At 35.5% G+C, this 27,502-nt stretch overlaps 1 protein-coding gene across 7 annotated transcripts in view; it reads right to left on the reverse strand.

The window, feature by feature from the left end:
* The window catches only part of Lrp1b (LDL receptor related protein 1B), a 1,919,409-nt gene that overhangs the window by 317,418 nt on the left and 1,574,489 nt on the right, over nucleotides 1-27,502 (reverse strand). For all 7 annotated transcript variants that reach the window (XM_036183000.1, XM_036183003.1, XM_036182999.1 and 4 more), the window contains 3 exons: nucleotides 6,228-6,420; nucleotides 5,615-5,740; nucleotides 1,418-1,546 (listed from right to left, as the gene is read on the reverse strand). In XM_036183000.1, the coding sequence (XP_036038893.1) occupies nucleotides 1,418-1,546; nucleotides 5,615-5,740; nucleotides 6,228-6,420 (448 nt within the window). The remainder of the gene's footprint in view (nucleotides 1-1,417; nucleotides 1,547-5,614; nucleotides 5,741-6,227; nucleotides 6,421-27,502) is intronic.

The raw sequence follows: 27,502 nt of genomic DNA on the forward strand, positions 1-27,502 counted from the left end.
AATGGTTAATACATAGAATATAAAGTAACTCAACTCAATTGCAAAACCCCAAACAATATAATTTTAAACAGTCAATGGGTCTAACTTAACATTTTCCTATAGAAAATATCTAAACAGCCAAAAAGTGTATGAAAAAGTACTTGAATGACTGTTAACAGAACTCATCGCAAAACCACTATGAAATATCACATAATCTTGACTATCAAGAAAATCACATAATGAATGATTACCAAGAAAAAAATCAAAAATATAACAATTTTCAACAATATGTACAGAAAGGAGAATACAATATTTTTTAGTGCAGTCATTATGGAAAATATTATGAGAAGTTTTCAAAAAATGAGAAATACAACTATCATAGGAGTCAATGATCCTACTACATGTGCATATGAAAGGATGAAAATAACCACCACACAGCAGCATCTGCACTAATATGTTTACTGCAGCATTATTCACAGTTGCTAAAGAGGAAATCAAACAAGGTGTCAATCAATGATGAAGTATTAGGAAAGCATGGTCTATATATACAAAAGGATACTAAGAAGCTTTTTAAACAGACTAAAAACCTGTCATTTGCATCAACACAGACAGATTAACACTGTGATAAATGGGAAGATAATACAGAAAAACCAATACTGTGTGTTCTCATTACATGGGACAGCTAAGCTGTTTTTCAAGAAAGTAGAAAATACAGTAGGTCGCCCAATTTTCCATGGCACTGAGATCTAATACTGTTGATCTTGTAAAGATAAAATAAATCATACTATTTTCAAGATAAATCTGGATAATTGTACAGTAAAGATTAATAGGTAAAGGAAGACAAATCCTCCTGATTCCTAGGATAGAAAAAGACAATCTCCTTCAGAGGATGACTTTCACTTGCTGTCATCAACAGGGAGGCACACATGACACAAAACTATGTTTCTTGTGGATCCTGATTATCACAACCAGTTTCCACATCAAGTGACACTTGTCACATGATGATCCTAGAAACAAAATGGAATGAACAATAGTTTTACATAAGTTCAACATGGCTTTTCCTGAGGATAGAACTTTGCTACAGAATAAGTCTGCAATATCCACAATCCATTGATACTTCTGAATTATGTTTTTAGGAATATGAGCCTAAATAAAAATTACCAGTCAGTTTACAAAAAAGCCTCCAACTCACTTTTAATTTGAATCTCAGGGATAGAAACCATAATGATATTCTTTAAGGAATATCCTAGTAACTGGGTAGATAATAATGTGTCTCATTTTAGGACAAAGTCTAGTCAATTTGCCTCAGAGATACATGTCAATGAGAGACATAAAGGCAATTATTCAATTGAAATAGAGACAGACAAGCACACTTAAAATTATAAAACCAAAACAGAAATATCTTTCTGCATCGATAAAGTTCTCATTTGACACTTACCACAATAGAGCAGCTTCTCATCTGATTTGTCCTTACAATGAGGGATACCATCGCAGGTGAGCAGATAGTCAACACACTCACCATTTCCACACTCAAACTCAGAATAGATATTACAAGAAGAGTTTTTAGCTGAAAGAATGTAAAGTAAATATTTGTATAGTAAGAATTATTTTATGCTATTATCATTGTATTCCTTAAGCTTACTTATAAAATTGAACTGTTATATAAACATATAAAATGAAGTAAAGAACAACAACTCATCATATTGCCTCACTGAAAATTAGCAGAAACATTTTCTGTCATTAATGTCCTCTTGTCATTAATTTATCTTTGCAAGTTTTGGGGGAGTTGTTCCTAAAGTATTTTTGATTAGTATTACTTTTTTATTTACAGTTATTTGTATATTTTCTTAATCATTTGTTGATCATATGTGTGCAGAGGAAAACAGCACCTTTAATTTGATAACTGACCTATAGGGAAGCAGTCTGTCTTAAAATACTCTCTTTCAAAGAGAATGCCAATTACTCAGGTTGTTCACGCCTGTAACACCAGAATATTGGAACCTGAGTCAGGAGGATTACAAGTTCATTGCCTTTGTGGGTCATAGTGAGTTCAAGGCCAATTTAAGTTGCATAGTGAAATGTCTCAAAACTCAAATAAAATAGCCGGTTAAATTAGCTTTGTATATTCTAACAATGCATTGGAGGATCCTTGCCATTATACATTCTCCCAAACAAAAAAACTTTTCTGTGAAGAGAGACCCATACAGTCCCTACTTGGTCTACTTCTAATTTGATCTCCTCAACTTTCTGCTGTTGAGACCCAGAAGACAGGTCCTACTTAGGACTAGACTGGAAAATACCATACACAGCTGCCTCCTGCCAAGAAGCATCTGGAATTTCTTGGAGAAACTGGTGGAAAGGATGAAAAAAAAAAAGGGGGGGGAGGGGACTCTACACAGCTTGGGACTTCATATGTAACATATCTACCTTCTCTACCTATCTCATGTGATTTGCTATAAATTACAAGTACAGGCCAATAATGACAAAGTACAAAATACCTTTTCTACAGTTAAGTTTTGTCTCAAGCATGCCATGTTTCCTCTTTTAGGGGTTTGTACAGGGGAAAATAACTTAATAACTTATCTTTGTTCTTATAATATACATTCACCAGCAAAATTTTGGAATCATTAATTTGGGGTGTAAAATGTCCTCTTGTGTACATTTCACACTATTTGTTAAACAAATCATATGTTGAAATCAAGTGATATTAATAGTTCTGAATGTGATCAGAGTTGGTATCCATAGGAGATACAGTTCAATTTCAAAAATTATTATCCAAGCTTTTGAAATTTCAGAAATGTTCAATAATGTTTCCACTAATGCTACTTGAAGTTCCCAGTAGTTTTTTCCTTAAATTTTCTCCAATTTTAACATAATATTTATATATTTACATATGTGTCTAAAACTTCCCATTAAATTCATTCAGTGCAGAATTTTTCAGCATTTTTAGTGAATTTCAGTTACCAGCCAAAGTAAAATATCATTTTGGAGGAAGTAACAGAGGATGTAAATAAAAAAAAAATACTGGTAAACCTAAAGGGAATGTATTAATAATGGTGCTAATATTGTTTGAAAAATTACTTAGATCATGAAATGAACACAATTTAGACTGGTCTTTTAGCAGTCCTGACTTCTCTTTTTGACTTTGCATACAACTCATGTACTTTTATTATTTTCTCTAGTTTTTTATTTCTTTCATTTTTGATACTATATGTTTTATCATTTTTGCTTTCTTGTTCCCCCCTCCAAACCATCCCACATTCTCCTTGCTCTCTTTCAAATCCATGGCAACTTTTTATTAATTGCTGTTTTATGTATATATTTCTAAATATAAGAACATAATTTCCTCAGTCTGTATAATGTTACTTGTGTATATGTTTTATGTGACACAGAAAAACCTCAGATGAGAGGACTCAGTTGAAGAACTGCCAAGATCGGAGTAGCCTATGTCCCATTTTCTCAGTTTTCTTATTTGATCATTAGTCGAAGAGGGCCCAGCTCACTTGTGGATGGTGCCAACCATTGGAAACTGCCCTAGGTTGCATAAGAAAGGCAGATGAGCCAGCCATAAGCAGTGTCCCCCACTGGTTTTGCTTAAGGTTCCTGCTTGAGTTGGTGCTCTGACTTCCCTCAAGGATGAACTCTAATTTGTGAGATAAAATAAACCATTTTTCCCTAAAGATGCTTTCTGTCACAGAGTTTTATCACCTCATCAGAATGAAAATAGAATATATACATAATGCAAAAATAAATTATATATAAGCACAATTCTTGCTCACATTTGCATTTGATACACAGCACTGAAGGCTTTCTGTTTATGTCTACAGACAAATTTGTCTTGCCTCTCATTCCATTACATGCCAACTGTTTTATTGAAATATGCTTGCTCTTCCTGTTTCTGTGATGGATCCTGATGAGGTTAACAATGTTGTATGGGATGTGAATACCTAAATATTTTGCCAACAATTGGGCCAAAAGATAGTTTTCTACATTTATGTTCACATATGTGTCAGTAAATGAAAGAGTCCATCCACTACCATTCATGAACAGTGTTAGTGAACAATCCAGGTATGGCCATAGATGGGTTAGGAATATTTTGGTTTACATCAATGGATTGACAAGTAGAAAGCCACAGCTACTTTGCAGTTTTGCTGATAGACCATGTGATTTCAATGCAGACACACAACTGGTAGAGAATGCCCCCCCCCCCAGCAATTTGCTAACCTTCAGGGGCCCAGTGCAACACTTCAGTTCCATAGCAGTGCAACTCTGCATGTTTAAATTATTTTCATGTTTGACTCATCACCTCTCAGCAGCAGAGAGTAGCAGGTAACTAATTAGGGGCAGTTAAATATAAACCTTTGTGCAGCAACAGGTCTCTGCTGCATGCTGTCCACTCCCTTTGCTGTTTTTATCAAAGCCGTTGCCTGAACCCTGCCCTGTAGTGTGACCCATGAGAGAAACATGAATGATTCTAATGTATGACTGATGTTCCAGGTCTGCATGTTACATCAGGTCCTGATCATTAGGCCTCAACCCAAAAAGCAAACTAAAGATAACTCAGGTAGTTGGCTGATCTGTGCAGAGGCATGCTAGACAACAAAGCGATATAGAGATTTGAGGCCCACTATATTAAAATCGTTTATCTTCATTAAAATTCACTAATAGTTGTAACATTCTCTCCTTTGTTCTGGCAGAGTCTTATATAAAGCTAAAATATTATTTTTTGCAAAGGTATACCCTTGATTGTGGTACCAGTTCACAAAACAAAAGGGCATATAGCAAATATACAAAAAGACCCTCTTGGTAAATAAAGGACTAGGCTGTGTGAAGATAAAGGTGAAAAATACTTATTTTCAGTGATGTAAACATACCTACTTCTATTAATATTCTAACAAGAAAGATGAGAGAAAAGAATACAAAGGAGAGGAGAAATTTGTTAAAACTGGCACATTTTGAAAGCTAGTTCACCAATTTCCAACAAGATATTTCACTCTCCACCTTTCTCACATACAAAGAGTTTCAGTGTTAAAGGGAAATTAACCTTTTTTATGTAGTTTGCTAATTTTTCATGGCAGTATTGAAATACTTGAACCATTATTTATTTTGGAAATTTAGCTGTTAATAAGGGTGTATTATAATGGTACTAATTAAAGACTGAAATGCCTTTGGGAAGAATAAACACTGTGCAAGGCTGGAAAGTTACATTCTTAATTAACAGTTTGTAAATGATTACAAATAAGCTGCCTGAGCCATTCTCTCTCATTTACATACTGCCATAGACTAGGAAGGGGGTTATTCCATGGCCACTGATCTCATGCATGAATTCTAGTTCATTTCAGCTGTAATTAATTTCATAATTGTGAGAGAGTCTCAAAGAGACAGCTACAATTTGGTAGTGATCTTGTATGCAGGGACTTCTGAGGATGGTCTTAACACAGTCAGGCCTCAACCACAGGGACTCAAGTTATTTTCTTAAATCATGTTACTTATGAAATGAAGCTACAAGATAATACTAGAATGAGCTGGATTCTTGAATAAACAGATATAAAATAACTGAACCTCTACAACCCTATGAATGCAATAACAGAATTTCAATTATTTTAAGCATATTACATAGATTATCATTACTTACTCACACATCTGTTGTTAGCTAGCAATATTCGGTCCCCTCTACAGGAGCAATTCACTCTTCCATCAGGTGTTAAAAGGCAGAGGTCATGGCAACCTCCATTCAATAATGCACAAGGAGAGAGTTCACCTGTAATGAAGGGGTCTATGAGTAACATTTTGTGATGAAAACAGAGTTCCCATTAACCAAAGGTAACCAGAAAACTGTTGAACTGCCTTATCGTCCAGGAAACTTTTGAGAATGCCATGGCATTATGAGAGTTTTTCTGACTATAAGCCATAATTCCATAAGTATTTCAATAACAATAAAACTAGATGCAAACCTACTAAAAAGTCATTATCCCAGAATCAAATTAGCCCTTTATTTTCAAGGATTTGAGAAATAAAAGAGAGTGGAGTAGAATTTCACAAATAATTAAAACTGAAATTGTTCTTGTGGTAACCAACTAAATTATATAGAAGTTACTTAAACATTTCAGACAATTTTGATTCATTGAGTAGTCAAATTCTGAATAATATATCCCAAGTCATATGATCACAAAATATATATTACCATGAATGAGAAAAAAATTGACAAGACATATAATTAAGAAATATTATTTCCTATTATAACTTACAGCTATTGGTGTCATTAGCAACTGCTATGATTCCCATTGGCTGATGTGGAATATCAGATCGAAGAATTTTTGTTTCTCCTCCTGTGTACTTGTTGGAACGCAAAATAGCTCTTCTCCCCCAGTCTGACCAGAAGATATAATTGTCATAAACTGCCAGACTAAGAAAAGTTCCTGGTCCAGACTTGACAATCACCTGAAATAAATTAAAATATAGTTTACACAAACATATAGATATTAAGACATTCATATGCCTTTTTGCTGCAGAAAGTGAGAGATAAAAATTCATTAGTTATCAACAGTAAGGGATCATCAGATCAGAAATTCATTGAATGTATTATCATAGGGTTTTATACTCTATTTTAACTGTTTTAGTCTCCATCAGAATGTATCTCATAATAAAACAGGAGCAAAGGATGAATGAAAAATTCGTATTTACTGAACTGTAGTCTAAACAGCATAAAAAAGCAAACAAAAGATGACAGAAAGGTATTTTTTTCTGGAAGGAAAAACGTCAGTCTGTTCACTTATAAAATCACAAAACCTTATATATAAAGTACACAAGATAATGTATTTTTAGATGTTGAAATATATGTGAATTTAATAAGAATTCAAAAATAATAAAATTCTGTTTCCTTACATTTATAACCATTAATTTGATATTAACATTTAAAATAAATTTTGCAATGGCATACAAAAGTTTGAGATATATATAAATATGAAAGAAATATAAGACACTAAAAACCAAAAAATATTAACAAAAGTTAGCAAAAGATAAATGAGTGATATATTTTATTCAGACTTTGCAAGATCTAATCCAGTACAATGTCATTATCTTCAGGAAACCACGTGCCAATCTGAATGAAATACTTCAGGCATGTTGTTGAAATCCATAAGCTGCCTTTAAAATGTATGCAAAAATGCCAAGGTCAGGAAAAGTAAAAACAAAATAAAACACACAAATAAGCATAAAAATAAACAAACAGAAACCTTGTATTTGGATAACTAACATCACTGTACTTCAAGAGATCACAAAATAATAGTTATCAAGTCAGTATAGTATTGACAGTTGTAAGGAAACATCAGTAGAAGAATGGCGACACATGTCCATACTATGGGTAACTAATCCTTGACAAAAGCACAAAACCTAATTAAAGAAATAAGAAAAAGATTTGATTGTAAAAGCTGTTGAGTTAAACAAATATGTAAATTTTAAAGGTACCTTGACTTCAAAATTTTGATAAAAGGATATGTTGCTTTGGAAAAGAGTGTCTGCTTTTGTTTCCACAGAAAGGCAGAGGCTGTGGATTTGTTCCAAATTAAGATACATCGGGTTTGATCAGCCAAGACCACTTGAAAGGTCTCGGATGACACCATGGCCCATATGATCCAACATCCAGAAGGGTTTCAAGGCAACTGGCTCAGAGGTTTACCCTCATGGACTACTTCATAATCCTAAAATTTTCTTTGTGTCCCCATAAGATACAGCGCCCCCCTCCAGCAGGAAGTAGTAAGAAAAACTATGCCCAATTTCCCAAAATTATCAAGCTGGCTTTGGAGATGGAATTGGCTCACTCCTTCTCTAAACCCAGACATATTGCTAAAAAAAAAAAAAAGGTTAAGGGATTCTTATGTTCCAAATCAGAAGAGCCCTCTGATGTGGGACAGAAGAAAAAAAAAAAAAACAATATTTTTATTTAAATTAGGTTGACTATAAATGTGATCTCTTTCTAAAAAAATGGGGGGCATATGATATAGATATAATAGGATATATAAGATGAAAGGGTAGATTAATGAACTTACTTTTAAAGAACAACAACTTGTTTAAAATGTCTGACATTGGTATAGATTTTAGTCTATTGATACAAACTTAAAGTTAATTTTGTTATACTGTGTGTATATTTCTACTCTTGTTTAAGGTATTATGTTTGTATAGCTCATTTAAAATTATAATGGATAATTAAAAATAGATTAATAATTAATCATCTATTATAATCATACTCATAGCCATGTTAGTTAAGTCTTCTAAGTATACATAGAGATATTTCAGATAGATAGGTAATCTTCAAATACTTCAAAGACCTACAGAATATGGCATTTAAAATATTTTTAAAATTTAGACTTTCTGGACAGTGAGACATGTCTGCTCATGGCAACAACGATTTACTTCAGAGAGGAGGATGGACATTAAAGACACTTCACCTTGGCAAAAATAGCCATTTGGTCAAGAAACTGTTCTTGCCTGGACTGCTTGATCGACTGGACATGCAGGACCCATAGAAAGGTGACCACTAAACTTTGCTTGACAAAATGGTCCTTCAGGTACCTGCTTCGCAGAGGAAACTGCCAGATATTCTACAGGGCACTGAGAGAAGTGACCAAGAGACTCTAGCCCTGTGGGCTGAAGACAAATGCCCCAACTTTACAAAGGAATATTAGATGACTGTCCAGGCTGCCAGCTGTCTCTGTCTACTCTTGCAAGACTCCCGAAAGTTGGTTGCATCCTTCTCCTGGTTCTCAGGTAATATTATATCCTTCTGAGGTCTTTGATGTGGTTGAAGACTAGATAGTTATAATTTCCTCAGTTATGATAAAAGATAAGTTAGATATAAAACTTTAGACTCACAAATATAACATAGATAGGATATCTTCTTTAGTATTGTAACTGTAATTCTTGCTTGATAATTGTTTTGTTATCTGTAATTTTACTATGTTAAAGTTAACCTTCCTTTTTTAACAAAAAAGAAAAAGGGAAGTGCTGTGCATATCACTCTGTATAAATAAAATGCTGGTTGGCCAGTAGCCAGGCAGGAAGTATAGGCGGGACAAGCAGAGAAGAGAATTGTGGGAGGTAGAAGGCTAGGGAGGACAGACACAGCCGCCACCATGGCAAGAAGGATGTAAGGTAATGGTAAGCCACAAGTCACGTGGCAAAGTATAGATTTATAGAAATGGGTTAATTTAAGATAGAAGAAGTAGATAACAAGAAGCCTGCCACAGCCATACAGTTTGTAAGCAATCTAAGTTTCTGTGTACTTTCTTGGTTGGGTTCTGAGCTACTGTGGGACTGGCGGGTAAGAGAGATTTGTCCTGACTGTGGGCCAGGCAGGAAAACTCTGACTACACAAGATCATTAAGAGTTTGTTCAAATCAAGGACACTTCTGTGCAGGAAAGAAAGGTAAGTTTACAAATGAAAGCTTTCTTAACGTAGTCATCAGAACTTATGGTTATTTGTACATTCATCTTTTATTCTTCGAAACCATCTAAAGGGTGTTTCTTTACATAGTGCGTGTGATGTGTGTGTCATTGTATTAGCTGCTGTCCTGGTTTCTGTGACATAATACCTCCCCCATTCAGCTTCAAGTAGGAAGGGTTTATTTTTACTTATGGCAGGGGAGAGTTGGCTGCAGAAGAGCTATGTTGCTGCTACATTGTATTCAAAGGGAAAAAGCTGGGAGATGAACAACGGGGCTTCACTGGCTTTCTCCTTTTAATTCACTCTGGGACCTCCACACACAGGATGTTGTGACTCACGTTCAGAGTTGGTCTCCTTTATCAGTTAAACGTCTCTGGAAATACCCTCCTATATGCACCAGATGTTTGAGGTGATCCTGCTAAATTGTCAAGCAAGGTTAACCATCACAGATGCATAATACATTGTTTAACATTTATAATAACACTGGTTATGAATACTACTTTGATCACTTTTTAATGGTATGGACTGATTCTTGAATTAAATTAAATATTTACCCAGGGTGACCTAAAACTGCTTAAGATCCAATGTGCCCAAGATCTGAGTTAATTGTTATCTAGAGATTTGGTTTTAATAATAGGCACTAGAAAAAAATGCTTTCATAATGAATCTGTATTTGAACATTTAAGTTAGAGAACATAGTTGTTTCCTTGACTTCACCAGCGTTATATTTCATATAAACAATGTAAATATCTAATCAACACTGTTAAATAAATATAATGGAATTTTTAAGTTAGATGCAAATCAAAATGAATTTTTACGGGTAGTTGCTGCTACCAATATCCATTTCCATGATAACATCTCTTATTAGGTTTAACACTGATTAATTGGCTGGTTACTTTTCACTGTTTGCTGATACATCAAAGGGGAAAAGCAATATGATATAGACTATAATTACACATGTAATGTACTATAGACTCCACCAATAATGAACCAAACTTCCCCCATCTCATTTCTGATTAAAGCTCAATCATGCATTCCTATATCCATATTAAATATGTTTACCAAAACTGTCCTAGCTCTGTATCTTGTAAGCCTAATCAGCATCTTCAAGGACAGTGTAGGAGCTTTGTCATCATAAATGTCTATGTTGTATAGTATTTAACTTACAGCCTAGTTTTCATACACTTTCATTTTGAACCCATAAATAAATCCATTTTTCAAAATAAGACATGTTTTTCAGAAAATTTGTACCTGCAGAGACACTTAATTCCACATATGTTCTCAAAGATAAATAATTAAATTGATTTCAAGAATATGCTTTATTGATCTGAAATTTATGTATTAGAGATTCATATGTCTACCCTCATGCCTTTTGCCTCTTGGCATTTACATCTGTACTGGTATCTTTTCAACTGAAGCACAAAAAGTAATCAATCAATAAAGAAAATTCAGATTTTCAGACAACACAGTCTCTACACCAGACACTGGATGTTAAAAAAGCAAACAATATAAAATTCAAGCAAATGGAAGGCATCAAAATGCTCCAGCTGATTTCCTCTCTGACAAGATCATAAATGATCATTATGGGAAATGACAGGTTGGCCAGGAACAAGGCTATATACCAAAGAATGTTATGCATTTCAAAGAAATAATTGTAACTGTTTTAGCCTTGAAGAGAACAGTGATGTGGTTAAGTCAGTAACTTAAAATTGAGAAATATTAAATATAATTAACATATTACTTTACTTTTTGGAAACATCTGTTTTATTTAATAGCATTTAGTATTGGAAACTAGAAGCTGCTTATGTCTGACCGTACTTGAAAAGAGTAATGTTCAAAGCAAACCCAAAACTTCCATATTGTGTTTATTGTCCTCTTAATAAAGGAAGAACAGACACTTATATATCAACCTGCTGCAGCCCCTATAACCTCTGTCTTCCATTTGTCCCCTTAGAAATTCTTTAAGCAGCCACTTCAATCTTCTAAGTAACTTAACTTCAAACAGGAAACAAGAATGTTATTTTCTGTCTCTCAGAATTCCTCAGTATACCTCAAGATTTTATGATGACTGTGTCAGTTGAACTTGAAGTAGGAAATATGTAGTGTGTTCTAATTAAGATAAATGGAAATTATATTGGTTAGTGTTAATTGTCTATATGATAAGATCCAAATTATGTGGAAGAAAAGCCTCTGGGCACACATGCAAGAAATTATTTAGATTAAGGGAGTTTTAGCACATTCATGTGTGGAATTGCCACTAGATTAGATGGGGAGGAACCATTCTGCATCTTACTTTATATCTTGTTGAATATCAGCTAAAACCCTTGAAACATATTCATTGTAGACCACTAGTTTCCACTAACTCAAAAGCTAAGAGTGTTATCAAAGATCATCTGAAATCTACAGAAGAAAAATTCTTCACTTTGTGTAACCTACTTATGTATTGACAATACCAATGCACTCTGTAAGTACATTGACTTATTAGTGTCTTTTATTCTGTGACTAATAACATGCCATACAGTGCCAGAATAACCTCTGTGTCAAGTCCAAGATCATTCATATTTGACTCAGAAAAAAATTTCATCCTTCCTTTGGAGAAAAAGTTGTGTTTTACTTCAACATTAATAAACAGTGAAGGATATCATTTCATTGAGTTTCTTGAGATTTGAATTCATTCCACAAACATTACCTATGAGACTCAGTTCAAGAGTTAGATCTTTTATGAATCAGGGTCTAGCTATGCAAGACCATTCCTCTTTTTGCTCAATCATTCTCTGTTTTCCAGAGAAGGGTTCTCCTTGTCCTGGGAACAGTCACGAGGACACAGACGAAGAGCTCTCATTGTCATCTTGTCCACCAGGATTGAAAGGCTTAGAATCCAAGTTGTATCTTGTCCATAACCCATGCTCTTAGGATGTATTTAGCATTCAAAAATTATTGTTACAATTTGTGCACAAATGAATGATTAAGACTGTCCTGCTGCAGTGTAGCTTTAGTTCATGTTTTTAACATGTTTATAGAATTGCACTTGCAAGTTATGTTTGCACAGAGACAAAATGGTTTCTTTGTAAAATTATTTCAGCAACATGAGTGCCTTCCTGAAGAGCTACAGACATCTCCCTCTCAAGCTCATACTCATACCTTGGATGAATATTTCAATAATGTTACTCCCTAGACCACCGCCTAAATACAACTCTCCTGACTTTTTAATATTTTAAAAAAAGTGTGATGAGCTAGTCAAAGAAGTATATTAAATCAAAACTTCCTATGTATGTGACATACAGGAATTCCAATCTCAATGTTTCAAGAGAGCTTCACAGACTTCTGAGTAAAACTCAACTGTTATTTTAGATATTGTATTACAAAAAGATGGTCCTGAAGAATGATAGCCACAGGATCTCCATGACTAGGGGCAACAGCAGGATTTCAGAGAGGAGTTTGCATAAGGGTCCAGTGGTGATAGTGTGCTAGAGGTCAGAGACCTTAAACTAGATGAATGACTCATTTCAGTCAACATTTGTGGGTGGGACAGATTGGACAAAAGGATATACTGTGTGACACACTGCAGCTTCCAATGCCACTAGGACAAATGAAGAGGTGCTGGATATATGGAAAAGACAGTGGTGTAAGATGTTTTGTTGTTGTTGTTTTGTTTTGTTTTTAATTAACTTATTGAGGGGAGGGGTTTCTTTTTGGGTGGATGCTACATGGTGAGGGGCAGAATCAGAGGGTCTGGGAAGTTAGTAATATTGGGCTGCATGATGTCAAATTCCAAAAAAATCAACTAAGAATTATATCATATAAAAAAAAAAAACTATGCTGAAAAGGGACGGTTACATTATTTTCTTTTTGTAGTAGATGTGATTAAATACAACATTAAGAGTCATAAACATGACTTTCTAACATATTAAAGAGAAAGAACACCTTAGAATTATTTGCACGGTATAATATTGTATATGTTGCTACTATAATGAAGTATCTGAGTAGACTAACTTCAAAAAGGAAAGAGGTTATTTATCTCATAGTTTATAGACTGGAGGATAGACAGCGTTGGTTCCGATGACCTCACAAGGAATGGAGATAACATCCCAGTTACTAGCAGAAATGTAGGCAAAGGATCAAATATGTCAGAGAGTAGAGATAATGGGATTCCCATTGCCCTCCATTTGATTTGAGGACCCCTGGACACCCCAAGGGTCAAACTCTTGAAAGTGTTACATGATTAGGAACACACTGAGGACCATGATTCCAATATGGAGGACACTCACATTTGCTATACCACAGCAACCAGCCTCTGAAGTCAGACAGTTTGGGTTCTTATGAAGCATAACATTACACATGCTCTGGGCTGGTCTCCTTGTTCTAACTTCTTTAACTATAAAATAATAGAAATAATTTTTATTTTGGAATTTTAGAAATTGGGGTCAGTAATCTAGAGGTGGGAGCTGAAGCACAGATCAAAGAAGAATAATGCTTATGGGCTTAATCTCATAGCTTGCTCTTCTTGCTTTCTTATGTCACTAAGGATCATCTGTTCAGGGGTGGCTCCACTCATTATGGGCTGGGCCCTTCTACATCCAATCATCAGCCAATAAAATGTCCCACAGACTTGCCTACAGGAAAATCGGTTGGAGCCATTTTATCCCTCAAGAGTCTAGCCTATTTTTTAGTTGACAAAACAAACAAACAACAAGAAAATACAACAAAAAGCTTTCTATCTCGAATAGTCAGAATCACGACCTTCAGATTCAGCCAGATACTGTCCCAAAAAAATAAAAGAATGGAAATGGATTGAGGCAGACACCTTCAAAGAGAGTTAGTGGACATAGGTAGACAAGGAAAATAAAAGCAGTGGGTTTCTTGAGACACTGTGAGGAGAAATCGTGGGAAGTCATGTTGGCCCATGTCACAGTGAATCAATAAAGGGATGGGGGGGGCAGGTGACTATACAGTATTTAAGCTAGAGTCCATTAGGTAAAGTTTTAGTCCCTGCTTCCATTTTAAAACTGAAAAGGCTGTTACTTTGATTTTCTCCACTGTGTGGTCTTATTTCACCCAGGAGTCAATTTGTTTCCAGGGAAAAATCTCAGGTATCCCCTAGATTGACACCTGCACTGTTACAAAACACACACACACACACACACACACACACACACACACACACACACACAGAGCAAAAAAAAAAGAAACACCCTCCCCTTAATCAAGAGAGAATTTTCTGATCTAACTATGTTGGAGGATAGAGACACTCCTGTAACTTGTACTCAAATGAAAGTGATGTCACACAAGCAGAATTTGAGCAGACTGCCCACAGTGTTAAACCCTGCATTGCCACATTAGTCCATTTCTTTAAACTCAGCACAAAACTCAGCCTTTCATTTTCAAAGGTCCCGATATTACACAAAACATATATGAAATGTCCTTGTATATGTTTTCTCCTTTTATCTTTTGTTATAGGGATTTCAGACATGAACCTGTCTATGTCAGAGAAAAAAATCTATCTTCCCCTGGGACTTGTTTACATCATACCATGTGAACATGACAGTTGCTAATCAAAGTAAACAAGACACAAAGGATTTTGTTGTTGTTGCTGCTGCTGTTTCTTCATCTGTTTTAAATGAAATATCATGTTAACAAAATGACAAAATGACACTTACATGGGTTGGGTAAACCAGGCCTGGTAGCACACTCCTGGAAATTCAAAACACACAGGAAGTAGAGGGGAGGGATGAGAAGTTTCTGATCATTTTTAGTCACATAGGGAGGTTAAGGTCAGCTTGAAATACATGTGACTGTGTTGAAACAAATGAACAATAAATAAAGCAAGTCCACATCTTGTTATTCCATGTAGGATACTCTGAAGAATACATATTAGAGGTGCTAATACTTTTCCAACAGTTGACACAAGAATTGTGTGTATAATATTATATGTGTATATATATAATATATATATATGTGTGTGTGTGTGTGTGTGTGTGTGTGTGTGTGTGTGTATGTGTGTGTGTGTGTGGTGTGTGTGTAACCATCAATTAAGTTCAGCTTGAAGGTAATTGTAAATTCCAACAGCTCAATGTTCTTTGTACCCTAGTGTTTTATTGACTGATATTATTATTGGAAAATTTTATCCATATTCACAGGAACCCTTAAACACTGTTGGTCAAAGAGTAAACTAACACAGCCAGTCAGGAAGTAAGTCTAGTGCTTCCTCAGAGCACTAGAAATAAAACTGCCACATGCCCTAGCTATACTGCTTCTGGACCTTTACTCCAGAGGCTCTCTATGGCAATACAGATACCCATACATCCATGTTTGCTGCTGTTCTACTAACAGCTAGGAAATAGAAACCCCCTAGCTTTCCATTAACTGTAAGAAAATACATGTACATGACAGTTAAGAAAAATACATATACACAACACAATTTTATCCTGCTTTCTGAAAATTAAATCTGCAAATGTATCAAAGTTGCAAAAATTCAACTGAGTGAGGCCACCCACATCCAGAAAGACAAATACTGTCTTCTCTCATAGTCTATTCTAGCTTCTAATCTTTATATCTATCTGGAGTACCCAATTCCCTTATCTAAACATAAATGTTTCTTTCTGTCTCTATCTCTCTCAAAGAGGAAGATGGAAAATAAGTCTCCAAAGATCTTATCAATGAGATAAATGGAATGATCTTTAATAGAGTTTAATTGTGATGTTTAACAGTGAAAGTTTCCAAGAAACAAATTCTTGTTATTTTCTATTTTGTTTAGCCATTTCTTAAAGAATCAAAGCTGTACACGAGCTTTTACATTCAGCCACCATAATACATTTTGATTTTTAGGCTTCAGTGAAGACAAAACTAATCTAAAGGCAAAGCTGACAGCTCACAATTACAAAGTCAGACTGGGAAAGCAAGTTACTCTCTCCAAATGTTGCAGCTACTTCCCTGTCAACTAATGCAGTATTCTTGATTCAAAGCTATAGAACAAGGCATTACTTGGAAAATGGAATGGATTATTTTATCGCCAGTATTGATTTAGATTGTTTATATTTATGACATGTATTCTTTGATAATTCATTCATATGTACAATGTATTTTGTTTAATCTCACTGTACACATAGACTTCCTGTGTTTAGTACCCATTTCCCTTCTCCTTCACTACAGCTTTTCTTTTCATGTTGATGTCTTCTCTTTTGTGAAAGTCTATTTGTGTGAAAGATTTGGAAGTGTCCATTGGAGCCTGGCGGGCTCACCATTGGGTGCACCACTGAAGATAATACCTGACTCTCCCTCAGACTATCCCTCAGAACACGTCAGTCATCCTCCTTTACCTGGATCTTGAGATGAAAACAGTGGTGAACAGCCAGGTGGGTGTTGAGAAGCAAACCCAGGCCCCCTGTAATAGCAGCAAGTGCTCTGAATTACTGAGCCAGATCTTCAAACCCTGGAACACTTTTTGCCAAATAAAATTTATGAATTTATGAAAAATTTTAAAGAATATTCAATTGTGTTTTAATTTTAAGGGGAGTGATTTCCTTGTTGAATAGTTGAAGTAGCAGCTGTAGAGCCTGTATGGGACTGGACTAGGTTCTCTGCATGAGACAGTTGTGTAGCTTGGTCTGATTAAGGTGCCCCTGGCAATGGGATCTGGGTCTATCCCTGGTGCACAAGTTGGATTTTTGGAGTCCATTACCTATGGTGGGACATCTTGCACAGCCTTGATGCAGGCAGGAAGGGCTTGGACCTATGTCAACTAAATGCACCAGGCTTTGCTGACTCCATATGGTAGGTCTTACCTTTTTGGAGAAGGGGATGGGGTGGGTTTGGGGGATGAAGGCTGGATGAGGGGGGTTTGGGAGGAGGGCCGAGGGGGGGAATCTTCTGTTTGTATGTAAAATGAATAAAAAATTCTTAATACAAATTAAACATTCAGATGAGGTCTGAAGTTGTTTTGACCATCTGTATATGCACCCAGGCCAGTGAAATTTAAATAAAAAAGTACATGCATAATCCGTTTTTATTAAAAGGCTTGGGAAGGAGAGAAAGATATATGGCATAAATTGAACAACTAGAATCTGGTTTTGGCCATCTTTTTTCTTTGCTTGGTTGTTTGATGCAGCAATAACTCTGATGTCTCCTTGCTAATAAAATTGTGAGGCCAACTAAGAAGAAATGAGCAGGGATAACCACAGTAAAGAAAATAACTTAGCCACTTGTCAGACAGTCAGTAATGCAGAAATAAAGCGTTCCACATCATTTAAGGAAATTGAATAAAAGTTATTTTGAAATGAGACAGAACATAAAGAATTTAGCGTTTGGGTTATATAAACCCAAAATAATGTAATGGACTAAGTTTTCCTTTTGTTCTTAAGAATTAAATTTACCATTTTATTCATCTGTAATTAGCATCAATAAAAATGTTTCTCCAAACAGTTTCATTTTCAAAATATGAGTATAAATCAGCAATCCTTTAATTGTTGGGTCTTTGCTGGGCCATAAAGTGTACACCCTTTGTTACATAGAGCATTGTGTACTGATAAGAGTTTACTGTTGGTTTACAGGAGGCATTCTATTGCTAGTTAACCCATTTCAGCCAAATAATAAGCAAGTACAGTTTTTACTTTCCCAAATAGTGTGAATGACATAACCATTTAAAAGCTGCTTTTTTAGTAAAGCATTAACTTTTTTCTTTGTTGTTGCTTGAGAAAGTGTCTCTTTGTATAACCCTGGCTGTCCTGAGACTCAACAGGTAGAAGAGGTTGGCCTTGAACTCACAGAGATCTGTCTGCCTTTACCTCACAAATGCTGGGATTACATGCCTATCCCACTATGCCCAGTTTAATTAATTATTTGGCCCATCAGTTTGCTGAAAGCAGTATGCAATGTCCTATTCTCTATCTTTGTTTTTGTCTCTTCTTTTCTTTGACTGATAACAAGGAAATGCCCTACCTCCCTTTGCTGTTGAGTCAACCTAGATCCACAGAACAACAGAAATATGCTGGATCTATCTACCCTCAGATGAGAGTAATCATCTATAGGGGTTGGACTATAGCTGAGTCAATGACCAACCAGACCACACCTTGACCAAGACTGTCTTAATATGACCAGCTCTTGATTCCTGCCTAAAATCCTCCTCTTTAGAATCTTAAGTCTCATGCCAGTAACCAAAGATAGACTTCAGGTAACTGCATCTATGTTATATCTTCCTCTATACAATGTGGCCAGAATGAATACATAATTTCTCTGCTTTTCCTAACTAGTCATTACTTTTATTGCATATTGGGAATTTGAAGCCATACCTAGCTTTAGCAGCTTCCAGAATTTGGTTTTGAGGGTGCCACTGAATCCCCAGATTTTGCCTCAAAATATCTGATACCAGAATTTTCAACACATATTTTTCTTTAATTTTCAATGCTGTTGTAGAAAATTCCAAAGATAAACACTATTTACATGAATATTTATTTATTCGGAAAAATGTCACATTTGCTGGGAAGAAATACCATCATTGAAAATTGATATGCACTAAGAGATTTTTTTTTGGCCTCTGTAATACTTAACTTCTATTTTATAAAATTTAGGGTACCAAGGCATGTCATGTAACAAGCACTAATATTTTTAGAGATAAAAATATCAATATTTTCAGGAAAAACAAGTGTCAGGTGACATTCCTATGCTGATGCCTTTGCTCAGAACAGATCTGGCCACATCCACTTTAGCCTCTGTCTCCAGGTGGAGTGAGCTGTCTGCTGTGACCCACCATCTATTTCTTATTTTCTGCAGCCTGAGATTCAGAAGCAACTTGACAATGAATGTGAAGTTTGGATTCTTTATCTAACCATGACTATGGTCTCCTGCTGTGGACCCACAAAAACACTATCTGACAGCCACTAGTATGTAGTACACACTGATAAATTACATATTCTAAGGAGTAGAAAGTATGTCCCCTATAAGTTTATTGTAATGAATTAAGACTGTAAGGGTACATGGGCATGTTAAAATCATGTCAAGGAGAAGAGACCTAAGAACTTCTCAGACATATTAAACTGAAGAAAGAATACAATTCCCTCAGCTAGTCCCAAGGTGAGGAGGACATCCAGCAGTGTTTTGGTGATGACTCCTAAAAATTTGTCATTTGACAACCTGGTATGGGCATCAGAGATTGACAGGCAGAAAACTCCCAATTGCCTCAGGGGCTGTAGCTTGTTTTGGCTTTCATTGTTGAAATGACCTCCTCAACTACTACTGTCTGGCTGTCCTCTTTACCCATCTGGACCAACTGTCCTCTCTCCACCTGTTCCTTCATCTGTATCATATCTGATCCTTTCATCCTGTTAGCTGGAGTCAATCCTGCAGCAGCCTGACTTACAACAGCAGATTCTTCCTTATAGAAAATTACGTTTTGAATACAGAGACTCTTGTTTCCCTATTGCTTTCCTGGCTTTGGCTTCTCAGACTGTTTTGAAAATCTTTACCCCATTAATATGTTATACAAACCATATACATCATGACTCTTTTTCAAGGCCAAAATGTCTTCAGCTTTGTCCGGGTCAAAGGCCCAATAACATAAGGGCCCTTGGCTCCTTTTTCCAATTTATCATCCCTCTTCTCTTTTGTATAGGCTAAGGAGTTACTAGAGCCCCATTTTCTTGAAGCTTTATTTAAGGAGGAAGTGCCTGAAGGTACTAGCTCATCTACCCAAGCTTTACCCCAGTTCCTATAGAAAGACCTAGACAAGAGCTCAATGGTAGCCTGCTCTCTAGGACCAGCTCCTTGTAGTCAAGAGTTCTCTTCTTTCTTTCACTCAAGTCCCCACCTAAACCCCAAAATGAAACTGTGGTGATATTTTGTTTGTGCTCTAACAAATAAAGCTTGCTTGGGAATAAAAAGAAAAAGCCAGCCATTATATTAAGTGTAGAGGTCAGGCTCATGCCTTTAATCCTAGCATTCAGAAGGCAGAGATTCACCCAGATCTCTGTAAGTTCAAGTCCATACTGGAACAGAGCCAGGTGTGATGGTACACACCTTTAATCCTAGCACTAGTTAACTATAGAGGTCTAGAGGTCTGTATAAACAGACAGGTAGTGACAGAGCTGGGCAGAAAGAGTAAGTGATATAGCTGGGTAAAGAGTGGAAGTAACATGGCAAGGCACAGGAAGGTATATAAGGTGTAAGTATACAGGAAGTAGCTCTCTTGGGCTGAGGATTACCTAGTGGTAAGAACTTGTGGCTGGCTAGTTCTATTCCTCTGATCTTCCAGCTTTCACCCCAACATCTGGCTCCATGTTTTTATTAATAAGAACTTTTAAACTTTGTGTTAAATGAAACTCCTCTCTAACTTCATCTCCTTTCTGGTAAATTCTACTTTTCACATTTAGAAGAAAAAGGAACCAGAAGTCATTGACTTGTAATATCCATTGTGGCCATTGCTTGGTCTTGAACCTCTGCACTGGAACTATGGAATACCTGATTTGGGAAAGCTCCACCACTCCCAAGGATTCTTTCCTAACTCCTATTTCTAAAGGTTTAAGACTTCAAATCCATTGTAAAACAAGAACAAAAATCAAGAAATCATCTAAATTTGTGAAATTGAAATTATTTTTCTTAGATTTGTTTAAATAGCTAAATATAAATCATTGGCTTTTTTAAACTTTTTATGTAATTTTGTTCTGTAGCTAGTCATATTAGCAAGATTGAAGGGAATTGAGAATGGGACCTCTCTGAGAGTCAGTACCATCTAAAACTAAAAACTAATACTACAAGGCTATGTTTATTCCCCTCCTCCTCCAGTGAAATATACAAACCAAGACATAGAAATGAGAAGATAGAAAGCTTTATTCATGTATGAACTTGGAAAGCTATCTATGAAAAAAAAATGTATTATGTGTTTTCCAGAAGTAAAGACAATGAGAATTTATTTAAAGAGGTGGGTGAAAGATTGATAAACTTTCCAGAGTTCTTTAACAAAGATTATATCTGAGGACAAAAATCTTAGCCAAGAGTTAATCAAAATGTGTCTGCCAATCATTTGTGAAGTATGATATAACAAGAAAGTAATGCCTGTTTGGGGGACTTAAGATACAGTATTAAAAACTTCCTAAGTATAGTCAGACACATGCGTCCCTGTTGCCACTCTCCTCTCTCACCCCCAGGAGTGTTCTCCTCTCTACTCTACCATAAACTTTTACTTTATGCTCTGTGTGTATCATCTGCATTATTCCAAAGATCACAAAGACCAGGGACATGAGGGGAGGCTTGAGCCAAATCCCAATAACAGTTCTGAGTTGACTAGACTGAGTTTGATGGTTATTACATTAAAAAAAAAAAAAAGTTATCAGTACAGAAAACAAAACAACAGAAGGAATCTGAAAGCACAACATCAACTAGACCCGAGCTTGTCTGGTGTTTATAAGGGCCTCTGGTCAGCTTTTGCTATGGAAATAATTACTCACATCACTACTTAGCACTCCTGTGATTTTTCAAGCAGGTGTTTCAACCTAGGAGCTGTTAGGCTGAAGAATTCTCATACTTGGAACTATTTTGCCCAAGGACAGATTAGAGAGACAATAATTAATTAAACCTCACATATTAAATAACTTTATAATGAAAACTTCTTATGGCCTATGAATGAGTTCATTTATAATAGAAAAATAAAAATGTGAGGATAAAGGGAATGATTTCTATTTTGTAGTTAATTTAAAATTCAATGTTCTACTCACTCTGCATGTTAATATGCATTATCTACATTTCAAACCCTGATGCTTTGCACCTACTTTTCTGTAATTGATTTAATTAAATATTTTAAAATATATAACATTTAATGATTCAACAAATGCTGTTATTCTCTGCTCTAATTTGACATCACTACAAGTCATTATTTCTTCATTTTCCATGTGTTTAAGATATTGAATAAACTCCATTTTGAAGAAAAACGTTTAGAGGTACACTGCTGGTGGAGCAATAATGTATAGCCTCAAAGTGCATGGTTCCTTTACATTATTTGACTGTCTCCACGAATTAGCCGCAGTATTTTGACCACTCCATGCATTCCATGCCACTTGACATAAAAGAGATGAAAAACACAAACACAGCTGAATAACAAGAAGGTACTGATGAATTCTGAGCAATATATATATATAAGTGAAAGGAGTAGGCAGGTATTATATTTTCTATAAGGATTTATTTTAGATAACTCATTTGAATTATTAGGATTACAATTTGGCAGTTGCCAGAAAGTTACCAAAATCAGCAATTTCAATTTTTCAAGGTCATGCTATGAATTAATACATGCATAAATCACATATTTATATATTCCTAGCAAGTATGCCCTTCTGTCTTTCCTTCAGCCATGTAGCATAATGAACTGTTGTTCCTTTAAATGAATTTGGGTAACCAAATGGCCATTAAATATAAGCCAAATATTAATGCCAATTTGATATATTAAAAAATAGTCACTAAATAACGTACACTTCTCAGTTTATTTCTGGACATTAGATGTAAGTATAATAAATAAATAAAATTCAGCATACATAAGACATTAGAGGATAGCAGTTTGCCACTGTGGATAAATAAAATAAAAAAAATTCTCAATATTTCCAGTCAATTATCATCATACTATCTCATTTAACCTTCAACTTTTCACTTTTCTCTTCAGAAAAGTTAGACTTGAGGTCATAGGGATGTTTGTTCTTTAACCAAAATTTTCTGGTCTTGTAGAGAACTGAAAGATATCTTGAACTACATGAATAGGGCCCAAAGAGTGTCTTTGCATGGGAGGAGGAACTATGAGCCAATTATGAAGTATTGAAATTTAAAAAGCACTTATGTAACCTATGAAAGCCTTTCTTGCTCAAACAGCTTTATCATTCCAACTAAATAAACTTGAATTTTTTAGAGGCAGAAACAGTCCTTTCCTTCACCTTCTTCATTTATGTCCATGCAGACATAAATAAATGAACACATGTGTGTACATACTTAGTAGTATGTGTGTCTATGTAAGATACCTTTCTGGCAGTTTTAAACATTTATGTCAATCATGTCATAACCTCATATGTTGAAACAATTATTGCATTAGTTTCAGATTATTTGTTGCCTTTAGTATTCTGTGTGAATTTCAAGGAGAAAGCAAAGGCATGAGTTTCTAGTTTAGGAGCAAAGGTAACAGGATTCAAGAAGTTGGTTCACCTAAGCAGGGAGGAGACATTACAAAACCATCCCAAGAGTCAACAAGCTTGATCTTGGAACTCTGATATCTTTTACAAGGTAGTCTCTGTGCTCAATCCACAGCACTGGAATTGTTTGATAAATTACTACACTTCTGAAAATGACTCAAGAAAAAACTTGCATCGTATGATCATCTCATATATGTTAAAGACACTGTCCTATGTCCATGCTCACTTGAATGTGTGTAATACCACCTCCAGATTAGATGTTTGGGTAATGACTTCAAACTCTTACTTTGCTTCACAATATAGTATGACTGCAATTTTTCACAATGTTGAATCTCCTGATCCCTTTAGGAAAGCATTTCTTTCAAAATATCAATCAGAGAAAAAATATAAAGACTGCACCTGGCACAACTAAAATGCCATACACAAGAAGAAATGCTTATTTCTGGTTGACCAAGCTCAAATACATATGGATTCACTGAATGTAACTCCTTTACCAACAGATAAGAGAGAGCCAACGTACTCATTCTGGAAGTTCAGTGATAATCATAAGTAGTAAAGCAGCAGTAAAGACCTATTAAGGAAAAAAGTCAATCTAGTCAAGAGAATAGAATCTCTAGTGTGGACAGAGACCTAACATTCTGTTTGAGCTGAGTCAATCACCCAGCCAGTGACCAGCCCTAGAAAGCTGGATCACCTTCAGCTATGTTAAAGAGATAATAGAGATAATATCCTTTTCATTTCTAGAATTCCTGCCTTAATCCTTCAGTTCACCACGGATTTCTCCTGGGCTGGATCTGCCCATCTCTCTGGGCACTGAGGTAAACAAACAACTTTTCCTTTAAAAAATATGAAGTATTTTAAAATTAAAATATAATTACATCATTCTCTCCCCTTTCCTCCCTCCAATCCTTTCCATGTACCTCTTTTTATGCTTCCTCTCTGTCTCTCTGTCTTTCTCTTTCTCTGTCTCCCTCTCTTTCTCTGTCTCCATCTCTGTCTCTGTCTCTGTCTCTCTTTCTCTCAAACTCATGATCTCTATTTTTAATTGTTGGTGTGTGTGTATATTTTTAAATATATAAATATAACCTACTCCATCTATGTAATGCCGTTTGTATGAATCACAGCAAAAGAGGAGGCAGAAAGATTCTAGGAGTTGAGGAGTAAGAAGTTAGCTCTGAGATTGTGTCACCTAGGAGTGTTACAGAAACTACACTCATGAAGTCTCACCAACATGGCTCCCTAAACAAGACCTGAACAAGAATGACATCAGTAGACAGGCTAACCTGGAAGAGTAAAATTTCATGGGGCTTCAACCTTGGACAAAGAATTGCAGGCAACTAAGGAATGCTGAGAGCACAAGACAGTCTTCCCCAGTAAAGAGCTCCCTTATTCCCCATTCTTTTCCTTTGAATGTTGTCCTGAACTTAAGTGGATGTTTGTTTGTTTGTTTGTTTGGGTGGGTGGGTGGATGGTTGGATTTTGTTGTTGTTGTTCTTGTTCTGATAATTTTGGCTTCCTTCCTTTGTCTCTAAAAGCCCCTTTTCCACTCTGTGGCTGCTTCTTCTCAAATAGGTGTTTGACCTCTGTGCCATCTGAAATAGCGTGATAGTCTTTCCACTTCTCTCCTCCATTCTTCTCCTGTAGGCAGCTGTTTGCCCTGGGGAATGTTCGTTTAAACTAATAAAATTGTCCTTGAGTTTCCATTTGAGTCCATTAGTAAATTATTTTAAAAGGAGATGAAGATTCCAAAGGTGACAAATTTCCCTGGTGTCACATCACTTTTTTTTTACTACTTATATCTATGCTCAACTACTCCCTATTACATAAATCATTCCTCCTTCTTTTCTTAAACTTCCCCAAAGGAAGAGTTAGCCTACACTCACATCACATCATCCATAATTCTTGGTTAGCACAACTGATCACTTTTTTCATTGTAATATTATTACCTTAGAAATTATCTCTACCTGGAATGGATCATTATTTAAGTCAGACCTCCACTCTAAGTGTTGAATATTAATTATATCATTCACTCATCTTATTATGTTTCTACCAAAGAAGCATATGGAGGTCTGTCTCTCATTAGAATTCTATTAATGTTTGCTTGTTTTTTCAAATCAATATACATATATTGACTCAATTAAATTACACATTTTAACTAACCTGTTTTGTATTTAATATTAATAAAGTTATTATTGAATAAGAAATGCTGTCACAAATGAAACTATTGCTACTTTTTTGTGTTGTAGACTACACAGCCCATACCAAATGTAATTTACCTCAGAAAATCACAGAGCTCTATTAACACAGGACAGCATTCTACAAAAGAATGCATTTAGGACATGTATAAATCAATCTAAACATTTTGAACAGTTTACCATACTGGCATTGCCTCATCGGGTTTTAGGACTATTTATGTCTCATTTTTTTAATATAGTATTTCTATAATGGTACCCTTCTATTTGCACTGTATGGCATATCTACTGTAAATTTAAGGATGTGAATCTGTATTAGTTAGTATTTCTATTGCTTAACAAGACAATTGAACATAAAAAAATTGAAAGGAAAGAGTTTATTTCATTTCACATATCGATATCATAGTCCATCATGAAGGGATATCAGAGTAGGAATTCAAACAGTGCAGGAACCTGGAGGCAGGAACTACAACAGAGGCCATGGAGGGGAGCTGCTTATTGTATTTCTCCTCATGCTTGCACAGAATGATTTCTTACAGCACCCAGGACCATCAGCCCAGGGATGCCACCACCTGTAATGAGCTGTGCCTTAACACATCAACCATTCATTAAGAAAATGCAACAAAGGCTTGCCCACAGGTCTGACTAGTGGGGGACATTTTCTTATTTTAGGTGCTTACTTCACAAGCGACCCTAGCTTGTGTTAAGTTGCCAAAATAAATCCAACTTAATTATAATTTGTGGTGGTAGAGATTGAACACAGCCTTATATACTCTAGTTAAGTGCTGTATAACTGAGCTAGAATTCTAACCTTTCAAACAGTATTTGTTTTTAAATTTTGGTCATATTTGGTAGTAGGAAAAACTGAGATAATTGAATGTAATTATGTCAATTTTTATAATCATAGAAATACTAAAGGAAATAACTCTACGAAGTTTATTCTTCTTTTGTAATCTCACAAAAATTGATATCATTTAATAATCAGGAAAAGTGGACTGTCCTAATTAACATGATTCAATTTTTCTTCTTTCTTCAACCATAAGATTTGTGTCTAAATTTTTCTTCCACCACTGAACACCAAATCTCCCATATTCTCTGGGCATTCCAATTTTGCTTTCCCTTTAGCCATCATGGCCCCATCCTTATCTTTGGTCCCCCTCTCCTCAAAGTCTTCCACCTTTAACTCTCTCTGCCTACAGTGTTATTCAACCAAGCATCGACGTTACCCTGGATTCCGGTACACATTTCCTTCTCTCATCTATTCTTATCATCTTACTGCAGATTTCGTTAACACTGTCTAAACTCTACACATCCTTTTGGTTCAAGTACTTATCACTATGAAGGTACTTTTACTTTATCTTCTCATTTCTCTTTTTGCATTCCTGCTGGAATATACCCTCCCCTAGGAACAGAGATTCCTTTGGTTATGACTCAACTTGGTTAGAGAAGGGCAGCTGAGAAGAAAGGAAATCTAATTCCCTTTCAAGTGGGTACAGCAACTGTAGAACACTGTGTTCATGCATTTTTTAAAAGTCTTATTGCTACAAATGGTTCTTGCATTATTAGGCCTAGCATTAGATGAAAAGGATAGATAACATTTCTTTCTTCTTTCTCAGAAATATTCTACTGTTCCTAGAAGAGGAAAACTAATCAGCATGCACTTTATATGATCCAAAAGGTAATAAAAACTTAAACTTTCATGAGTTCAAATGGCATTTGCATGAAATTCATAGATT

Source organism: Onychomys torridus, chromosome 4 (genome assembly GCF_903995425.1).
Source record: "Onychomys torridus chromosome 4, mOncTor1.1, whole genome shotgun sequence".
NCBI lineage: Eukaryota > Metazoa > Chordata > Mammalia > Rodentia > Cricetidae > Onychomys > Onychomys torridus.